Raw genomic sequence first — 10811 nt, 5'->3', positions numbered from 1 at the left:
GGTCAATACAATGTGTCACCATCTTTTCATTTCAATCCCTAAATTTATTTATTTTTTTGATTTAATTCTTTGACAGTATATTATTTTACTTTTAAGCCAGGATCAGGTTAAGGTTAAAACAACTACAATATTAACTTTTTTTAATCAGATTATTATTTTAACAGGGCCACCAACAATTTGTTATTGGCTTAAAAGGTTGAACAAGTCTCCAAATTTTTTTTATTTATTAATATATACGGTAGTTAATTAATTTAAATTTTTTTTTTCAATAATTAGCTTTGACCCTTGACAAATCACAAGCATTAAGCCTAGAATGTACAAAAGCATAAATTTATAAATTTTTTATTTTATTAATTTTTTAACCATAAGTATTTATGACCAAAATGTCAAAGTTTATCCAGAAATATTAAAACATTTTATGTATTACTATAATTTTGTAATCTTGGTATATTTGTGTTTGTATTTATATGGCATGCACATAAATATTCAGAGTAGACATGACTTTTGACTTTGCTTTGGTCATAATTCAAATGTTGTTTTTATAAATAACTTATAACAAAAATAAATTAAAATATTTTTTCCTTAATAACATATTTGTTAAAAATAATCCAAACAACTGATTTGAAGGAAAAAAAATTATAGAAGTTATAATCAATATTGTGACTGACAAATTGAGTTAATTTTAATTTAATCAAAAGTTAAAACAAAGAATGTAACCTAACCAAACAGTTCGTTAAGTTAGAGAGGTTAAACACAATTCAAGACAATTTGTGAAAAATACACCAACTATAACCTTTAGCATGACTTGGATTTTAATTTAAGTTAGTTTTTAACATTTGAGACAAAGAAAAGTCATGAATATATTTTAGAAACAATTCTTGACTTAGATCAAACATTTATTATGAAATTAAATCAAAATTGTACTTTCATAAGAAGTTCATTGTTCTTAACTTATAAGTTTTCATTTAAGCTACCTCCATTCTTCAAATAAAAAATATTATTTTAAATAAATTTTACCAAACATATCTCTAACTTGACTTAATTTTACCATATATTATTTATGAAAAAAGAAATACAACTCAAAATCAAAAAGACTTCTATAAATCATGTCAGACATAACCTTAAGCTCTCTCATTAAAATTAAATGAGAAATTCTATTTTTATCTATCAATAGCATCACCCTCCTTAACAAAAACTATAATTTCTAGCTTCTGAAAACAATTCTATCCTCAAAAGAAACAAATGAAAAACCTGTTGATGATGAGATCAGATCGAAAGTGCAGAAGAATTATAAAACTACTCAGAACCAATAGCATTTACACATTAGCTAATGTGAGCTGCTGTTATAGACAAGACATGTCCAGAAATGCGATCACACATAACAAACACCATTTCTCACTTCCTCATAATTTGAGATTTCTTAACATACAAAACACTATTGCTTGGAATCTTAAAAATTGCAAGGTAAAAAAGTCTTTTAACAATATTGCGTTTCATCAATAAACAGGAGTTCCCGCTGCTCAACCAACCCCTTAAACAACCACCGCCAGTATCTACTTTTGGAGGTCCAACACCAAAATTAGCATAAATACTTGCTCATCAGGAAAGAGAAATGCAGGTTGCCTTACAGTACCTATTAATCCACAAGTTGCTCGAAACAATGGAGCACGAGGTATGAAAGGGAATGAACAAAGGAACAAGCCACCTTAACTAACAGATTATGCTTTTTGTTGCTGACAGTTGACACAAAATTATATTTACATACCTGAGATATCTGCGCAGGAAGTAGCTGCTAACAGTTGACAATAAATGATTCCATAATATAATATAAACTGTGATACAGAACTTGAGAAAGGCAATCGTGTTCCTAAGTTTCTTATGCACCATAATCTCCATTAGAATACTTCTCTTCTGGATAATAAAACGCATTCACAGTATTTCCTCCAAATTTCCTCCCATTTAGTGCATTTCTTGCGTTTGCACAACTAATGGTATCAGAATACTCCAAGAACACCTACAAGAAATAAGAGTCAAGGTGCTATTACTACAAAATATCTATTACTACAAGGTGCACCATAATCTCAGATTCTCTGATATTACTATCTCCATATTCCCTTTGTTTTCAAACTAGGCAGCAAGTACAAAATTGGAGGAATGAATGCAGATACTTTCAGAAGTATCAGGAAAAAGTGAGACAGAGCTCAGCAATAAATACACAGGTTAAAAACAGGTGCAGCACAAGGAAACCACATACCTTTCCAGCGCCAGGCATTTTCTCTTCATTCTGACTTGGACGAGGAATAACAACATTGATCAAGGTTCCTAATCACACGACCAAGCAAATATTATAAGCAGTAATAAACTGCATGTACCAAAGAGCTACATATTAGAAACAAGGAGAACAGCACTTTCCATGATAAGATCCCTGTAAAGCTACATATAGTCTGTCACCAAAGAAATTTTGTATCCAAAAGAAGAATGCAATGAAAAACAACTAACAGATTCAGAATTTGCATCTTACAAATAGTTCTAGGTTATATTTTCAATGTAGAAAAGAATAAATAGTGATGCACATGTAACAACTGTGTGGGCACAGATGCACAGAGATGTACTTGCATGAATGCGCAAGTGCTTGTGCACACCAGACAAACACGCAGCCATGCATGGGTACACTCATGCACACCCCACAGGCAAAAAGAAAGAATAAGGGGGTAGAATATAATTATATCTTTATGAACATACCAAATTTACAACATTCTTCCCGCATATCTTCTAATATTTCTTCATACTCTTCATCATCTGCTAGTACTTCCATGGTAATAGCCTTTATCAGAAAGGGGATAGAAGAGAATTAGATTTATCAATCATTCAATCAGCATAAATCCATTAAACAAAAGATATAAAAACTGATCGTGAAACAAAACTGTACGCAAAAACAGATGGGTGATCTAAGCTCACAGTTGCAATATGCAATGATTATATATTAGAATAAACATTTGGAATATCATGGAATACTTCATTTGGGGATGTAGGAACAGGGGCAAGTAGAGGAAAATCATCAGAGTGCTCACAAAACAAGCTTCTAAGCATTTTGGAACTCTCATTATTTCCTCTCATTCTCCCCATTCTTTAAATAGCAAGTAGTGATAGCGGTAATAGCAGCAAAGCAGAAAATAAAACCATGAACTAGAAAAAGGCTGTATGGCACCTCAGTCAAGCATAAAACTTTAGATGGAGTGTATGCAGATTCTGCCAACGGTATCCCTACTCCAGGAAGATTCATAACACCAGCTTGCAAAGCCATTTTCTGCAAGCAAAACCACCATATGTGAGCCTATACCATAGATTTAAAAGTAACTGAAAAAATATAACAAAAGACGTATTCTTTTACCTGGATAGCTATATGCTGTTGAGCTTGAGCCAATATATTTTCCTGTTCTGACTTGGACTGCCCACCACTGTTTCAGGCAACATGCATCAACTAAAGTGTGCAAAGTCATGAATTCAAACACTAATGTAAAAGTATCATCTGAAGCCACACCCGCACATTCTCATAGCTTAGGGTCTGTGGAACAAACAGCATTTAGGCGCAAGAAAATAAAGTTTTTCTAAAACAAATTTTACAAGTCCCTCCATGCTTTATTTTTGTTCTTCTTAAGTTTAACGAATACAACACATTCTTTCATTTCATTCTTGATTGTGGCTAGTTTTCACATAACCCACAAAACATGTGAAACAACAAAGAATGGGAAGGAATTTGATTGACAGAAATGCATCGATTTATTGCCTTCTTCAACTTACATCCACAAATCACAATCAGTCTGGTTTAACTGACCTCAACATATGGATTTTCAAAATGTAAAACTTCAACTTAAATAAAAAATGTCCACGGCTTAATTAATGTCAAGCCCCTTACCCCCACATCCCCACCTCTCCCAACACACGCATGTACATGTCTTTTGTCTGAGTCATTTAGTGGGACACGATATTCACTTATAACCAGCGAACTTCATGAATTAGAGGGGCTAGTCAAAAGGTTCACCCTTTGCATATAGCCTTGGACAACAGATGCAATGCACAGGCAACAATCAGCTACATCATCAACTTTGGGCCCTCCACAGGTCCACACAATCCTACCAATTAGGTTTGTAACGGCAGTAAGATTGAATGGATAGCAAAAAAGAGCAATGGCACCTCAGGGAAGGTTAGTTTTTTTCATAAGGTCTCAAAACGAGTCTTCAACCATTCAACTGTATCTGGATCCAAATACCATGTAAATATATTATGGATCTGCTAATTTATGCATATCTCATGTTGCAGTCATGTCTGGATCGTCCTTGAGCTTCATTTTATCTTCAGTGACTTATTTTGCCTCTGGTGTATTATAGGGGATTAAATAAAGCTTAGAAAGGTGAGGACAAAATCAAGGCCAAGGAAAGCAATAATTTCTTGCTTTTTCACTGAAAATATAAATATAAAGGCCAAAATAAGAATATAATTGCTATTACTGATAGAGAAACAATAATCTCATACCGCCTTGAAACTAATCAAATTTATCTGAATAATTGTAAGAGGATTGTTTCTATCACTGAAAGAAAGAGAATAATTCCTAGACTGTTTTATGTTTCACACAACCCACTAAACACCAAAATATATTCACTGGGCCACACTCCAAACACCAATCAATCTCTACTAATTCATTGAAGAGCGATGTGAAGGCAGAAAAACATGAAACACCTCTTGTTCTCTCTGTAAAAGCATGAATTTCAATATTTGTACTTGTATAAACACGCACACTTGTGTGTAAGCGTGCAGGCACATTTCTGTTCCCAGTCCATACTTTCAACATTAGTGAATCTCATGTCACTTGTGAATTTGGAAACTAGAAGTCCCAAGTCTAGAATTTATCATACTGTTGAAGTACGTGGAAATCAGCAACACAATAAAAAGACTGAGCTTCCAGAAAGCTAAAGAGAAAGGATAAGTTTTGAAAGAAAATTGTGTCATCTACAGGCATGATTTCCACCAGTGCCAATTTTAGAAAAAAAAAAATTGGGGCTAAGAAACTTTACAAAAAGAAAATTTGCAAAAACTAGCAAGGCTACCATATAAAAGCATGGCAATAAAAGTATATGTAAGGTAGCATAAAAAGGGAGTGTGCCATTTTGATGCATGCGGGAGGAATGATAATATAAATTCCAGCCAAATCCAGGCTCATTAGATTAAAAAGACTAACCTTTCAGTAGCACGACGGACAGTTAGAGTTTTATCTCCCATTTTCAAGCCATTTAGAGCAGCACATGCAATATCAGTCACCGCAGGATCCTGAAGTACTTGCACATCACTCACCATTTAGAGATAAAAAAAGGACACCCCAAAATTATACACTCATAACCATACATTTGATCTAAAACAAGCTTGAAAAGCAGGTTTTTAACAGTCAATTCCAAATCCAACCTAAGACGCGAAAAGCTTATGTTGAATTTCAGCAGCCCATATTCTTTTAAGATCAAAACATAGTATGTTCAGCTGTTGAGACACATAACAAATGATTATAATGTTTCAAATCACTCACCTGATAGACACAGAAACCATATCCTTTTGAGTTCCCAGTGTCTCTGTCCTTCACAAGGTCAAAACCACGGAGAGGTCTGTGTAGATCAAGAGCATACCATTGCAACAGTTAAAACATCTAAATTGCACCCAAACTACTTAAAATTAGATTAATGAATATGAGGAGCCAAAAACACAAAGAAAACGACTGTGGCAAGAAAATTGTCAATGAAAGACAAGTTCGGTAGAGCTTCATACCCAAAAGATTCTAGCAACTCTCTAATCTGTATCTCAGTAAAGTAATATGGCAATCCACCGACAAAGACACGATCAGGTCCTTCCGCTCCGCTAATTGTACTGAAAATCAAATTATGAATAAGCAAACCACAAATCAAGGAAGATCCTTCAACTGAATGTAAAATCCATCTCTGCTGATGCAAATGGACAGACAGTAGTGTATTATATCAGCAATAACAAAAACACAATTAGTAAGACAAACTCCAACTGAAATTAAATAATCATTAATGCCAGAATAATGGAAAGAGATGCTTAATCAATCTTCAAATAAAAAAAAATGGAAGCACTTGCTTACCCTGGTACGAGACCAACAGCAGCTAAGTTAAGGAGAGGACTTGGTTGACTAGGACCCAGAGTCGCAGCCAATGACGGATTGTAGTCAGTAGGCCTCCGAACTCTCACAGCAACCCCCTAGAGATACCAAATATGCATGTCAAGCAAATAAGTAGTACCAACACACAGAGCATGTGCCAATTTAAATGCACTTTATGAGATCCACATCCATGAAAATGAATGCAAAAAATATTAAAGCGTATAGAAATCTTTTTACCCAACTCTTGCCATAAACATCTTAAAATTAAAGCCCCACAGCATGACGATAAACAAACCACCAAAAGCACTCAGTAAATAGTTCATTCTTGTCAAATATCACACCAGGTTTATGAATAGTTAATTGTTGACAAAGGATGCACAAAGAGGCATATCAGTTGAGGTAGATTCTTCTTTTTAATCAAACCTCTTCAGACAGCCAATCAGAAATGTCACCAACTCTCAGCTATTACTACATTTTCCTGATGAATAAGTTAATAAGTTACGACCTACTAACCATCTCCCGCTATTACTACAGCTAGCTGAAGCCCAAAGTCTCCCATGTAACAGAAGTTAATGACAGTCAACAAGAAAAGGTTTGGCAAGCATGGGTTTTAGAAAACTAATATACATATAATCTACATCCATATGCTAATGAGTCTTATCCATCAAACTACCATTTTCCGTTTACTTCTATACTCTGGTAGTTAGAGGAAAAATTTACATAATAATCCAAAATATCACGTATTACTCCTTTGCTAAATGTGACAAGAAATAATCAAAAGATAATTTTTGCCTCAAAAATAATTCCATCCAAAGCCATTGCATTGCTTGCTTCTTCAACAGTTCTCATCTCCACGAACGCGAATTTCTTCTCGTGATTTATGTATACATTCACCACTGCATCACCTGCAAGAGAAAAGATTGGATTGTGCACCACAATTAAATAAAATGTTTGAAATACGTACAGAAGAACTCTGGTAAGGACATTAACAAGATGAACTACCTGGACCAGCAGCATTTCCTCCAATGGAAGCCATAATATGGCTAAAGAATGCTGCAATTGTCTGTTTCAAAACATAAGAAACCATATAATGTTCCAATATTGCAAGGAAATCTCCCTAAATATTGGTAAGATGCAAGAAAGGAGATGTTCAAAAGATTCAAAGTGATAAATCCAATACCTTGACTGTAGCCAGTCATAGAACATCATGAATGGACAACCTTAATAAAATATAATATTGTATCCCCCCATTACATAACAGTTAGCAAGTTAGACCCTGACAGGTAGCTGCATCTACAAAAATTTCTGAAAGAACTCATGTGACATAGAGCTAATAAAAGAAAAGGTCTTCAAAGATCCACTTATTACACTAAATTGTAACAAAATAATACTGCTTGGAAGATAAATAGCACTTTGAATGCTACAAAGGCCTTTTATAGCATTCATCTTAGAATTCCTAATCTTTACTAGATTTTTAAAATCAAATATCAAGAGTGATAACTCCTAGAATGCACTCACAATATTATACCATAAAAATTCCAAAAGCAGTAATAAAAAAATTGCAGTTTCACATAGGAAACAAAGATGGTGTGAAAAAGACAACGTGAAGAAACACAATTCATGTACTTATAAAAGCATTTTGCAATGCTAAATTACAAGTTTTAAAATGTTGAAGAATGTTAACAGTCAATTTTTTTTTTCAAAAATTTTGAGTCCATGATAATTTTTTTATGAAAGTATGTAATCACACAAGCAGGAAACCAAAAACTGAGGTTGAACCTGTTCATTAGCCAGGGGAGGGAGACCACCAACATAAACACGCCGTGCATGCCTTGTTGCCTGAAGACAGAAACACAGAGAATAAGATCATGGTGAATCCATATATACATGCTTTTTACAGGTAATATGAATAAGCATCATCGTATATCCACCTGCTGGGTCATGGCCTGGGCAGGCATTAATGGAAAAACTCCAAACTGTAACACGAAATAAGAGAAATTATATGCACGCATGCACAAAACGTATACATCTATAAAAAAATGCAAGAAATTTGACATTTATATATTCTGAAAGAAAAGGTGCACCTGTGTTGTTCCAAATTGTAAAGCGTTCTGTACTACTCCTGGCATTGTTTGAGGAAGACTTGGCAGTTGTCCAGCATCATTAACTAAAAGGAACATATAATTATAGAGGAGTGAGTCATGGAGCTAAAAAAGGAAGACATATGCTAACTACATATATATTGATCAAAAAAATATCCTGCTGATAAATTTAATAACATCAGATGTATGGAAGCTCAGAACTATCAACCTCGTCATAAAGCTAGATAAAGAAGCCTATTCCATACCTAAAGTATACGACTCAAATAATAAAGAAATGAATTCCATCACTGGAGATGCTAGGGAAATATTTGTAAGTCTACCAAATGGCACTCTTTTCAGTTGAGGACGAACAAGATCCAGCTAATTGATGCATTGTTTCTCCGTTGAACATTAAATCTACAGTGGTCCCTCCGATGGGTAGGACGGTGGGACATGTAGCCCAACATTGCCTTCTTACCCAAATGATAAACACAAACACAAACAAACAACAGACAACAACCAAAAAACAGAATGATGCTTCTCAGTTTCAGTAGTAAACAATAAATAAAAACTAAAAGGAAAGGAAATAAGTGTCTTTCAAAATAAAATTTATAAGTTTACTAGAAGGTGGCGTCAATAGCAGACTGAAAATGCTATCCTGTAAGAAACTACTGTACTAGAATGGTAGAACCTATGTATATATAAGGCAGAGACTAGATCCAAACCTGCCACAGCAGCACCAGGAAGCATGCCCACCTCAGATGGAGCCATGTCAAAACCACTTTTCCGCTTGCTGTCAACAAAATTAATCTTAAGAAGGTCATGATGAAACAATATAATCTTTAAGAAATATTATTTAAATTTTGACATTTCAAAGAAATTAGATTAATTTTCAATACAAGAAACATAAGATAATCAAGAAAAGGTATATATTCAAAGGAACAGGAGAGAAAGGAAAGGAAATAACAATAAATTAATAAGATTATGATAATCAGTAGTAGTGCACGTGAAAATTCATCTGGTAGAAGCAGATTAGAATGGTAATCATAATAAAATTGTAATGGTTTGCTATGTGAAGGTGAACCAAGTGCAATTCTAACCCCAACAGCAACACAAATTGCAGTTATGTTTCTCTAATAGTCAGTGCCATGAGAAACTTCGATTATACTGGACAATGACAAACTCATAGTGGGTTTACAAACTTGGATAATTATTGTCCTAAGATGCCAAGATTGTCCCCACTTGCCTAGAGTTATTGAAAATAAGTCAAAGGACTAGCTAACCAGTCTACAAGCAGGCAATCTATCTGCTACATTTCATTACAAGGTTCAATCACAAAAAAAAAAAAAACATACATAAAATTTTGCACATTAACATTAAAAGATCAATACCTTTTCGAAGGAGATCGCGAACGAGAGCGTGACCTAGATCGATTCTGAAATCTACCCTGAGAATAAGAGCTTGATCTGTTTCCATTCCTTCTTCCTCTATCACCATCATAATCACGGTGCCTACAAAAAGAACAGTAATTTTCATAATCACAATATCATTCCCTCTCCCCAGCACTAACAACCATATCTAAAATGGATAACTAAAAGTAAATTCACATTTGAGAAGCTCGAAAATCAATAAAAAATATCCAAATACCATAAAATACCACGGCAATGAACTTCAATAGCATAAAATAAATAAATAAATGAGAAAACTATAACCTATGATAATTACGACCACGGCTACTCCTTTCATGACGGTCAAAATCACCGAATTTATCTCTTCTTCCATCATTCCTCACACTTCCATCTTTATACCCGCCATGATAGCGGTCATGATCTTTTCCCCTGCCTCGAGTCCTTGACCTATCATGTTCAGATTCCCGAGAACTGTACGTCTAACATGAAAAAAGGGCATAAACTTTCTATGGAAAAAGGAGTGTACTTCTAGTGATGTTAAAGTCTAAAAATTTGTAGAGAAACAAAGAAGAAATGCGGTACCTTGTGACGGGAGACACGATCAGTCTGAGAAGTGTAATCTTCGTCATTCTCATCGATTCCTGTATCGTTGTAAGACATTGTAGCTTAAACTTTGAGAAATCAAAAACCCTAATTTCGATTTTGATTTCAATCTTGGCTTAAATGGGAAGAGGCGATGTGAAGAAGAAGAAGAAAAAGAGAACGCTTGTAGCCGTTGCCCAGTGTTTTATAGGCCCGGAAAAAGTTAAACTGGAAGCCCATATTCAAAGGCTTGGTTTTCTGTTTTAATGGGCTCAATAGTGAAATGGCATACCCTATTTTGTTAGTCATTAATGGTTAATTGCCCGCGCGCAGAGAGCGAACTCTTCCATAATTATGGGTGAAAAAAAAATTGAAAAACTAAAAAAAATTAAAAAAAATAATTGAAAAAATTAAATTATAAAAAAAAATAGATTAAATCAATTAAAATTTTAAAAAAACTGGGCGGTTCGGTTCGGTTTCAGTTTTATAAGTCTAAAACCGAAAAAATTGAACCAAACCGAACCAAAACCGGAAAAAAAACCTAGCCAAACCGGCAAAAAATCGATCCAAACCGAG

The 10811-nt window shown here is 34.3% G+C and overlaps 1 protein-coding gene across 1 annotated transcript; it reads right to left on the bottom strand.

Annotated features, from left to right (window-relative positions):
* Positions 1 to 1379: 1379 nt before the first annotated feature.
* On the bottom strand, positions 1380 to 10418 carry LOC133699481 (splicing factor U2af large subunit A-like). Its single transcript, XM_062122723.1, has 18 exons — positions 10236 to 10418; positions 9957 to 10132; positions 9636 to 9755; positions 8970 to 9037; positions 8248 to 8330; positions 8095 to 8139; positions 7943 to 8002; positions 7166 to 7226; positions 6956 to 7068; positions 6146 to 6261; positions 5812 to 5910; positions 5576 to 5651; positions 5237 to 5325; positions 3392 to 3458; positions 3209 to 3307; positions 2743 to 2824; positions 2255 to 2322; positions 1380 to 2014 (listed from the first exon to the last, which is right to left on the bottom strand). The coding sequence occupies exons 1-18, from the start codon at positions 10311 to 10313 to the stop codon at positions 1877 to 1879; spliced, it is 1638 nt and encodes a 545-aa protein (XP_061978707.1). The 5' UTR covers positions 10314 to 10418; the 3' UTR covers positions 1380 to 1876.
* Between the last annotated feature and the right edge of the window lie 393 nt (positions 10419 to 10811).

The sequence above is a fragment of the Populus nigra genome, chromosome 7 (assembly GCF_951802175.1).
Source record: "Populus nigra chromosome 7, ddPopNigr1.1, whole genome shotgun sequence".
Lineage (NCBI taxonomy): Eukaryota > Viridiplantae > Streptophyta > Magnoliopsida > Malpighiales > Salicaceae > Populus > Populus nigra.
The sequence above is the reverse complement of the archived record's forward strand: the minus strand, read 5'-3'. Positions and strand labels throughout refer to the sequence as shown.

What these genes read in the sequence shown, in the direction of transcription:
- LOC133699481 (XM_062122723.1), bottom strand. Translation starts at nt 10,313, where the DNA reads ATGTCTTACAACGATACAGGAATCGATGAGAATGACGAAGATTACACT. An exon ending in TCGCGATCTCCTTCGAAAAG is followed by an intron (nt 9,038 to 9,635) that starts GTATTGATCTTT and finishes TTTTGTTGACAG; the next exon opens with CAAGCGGAAAAGTGGTTTTG. An exon ending in AACAGCATATAGCTATCCAG is followed by an intron (nt 3,308 to 3,391) that starts GTAAAAGAATAC and finishes TTTTGCTTGCAG; the next exon opens with AAAATGGCTTTGCAAGCTGG.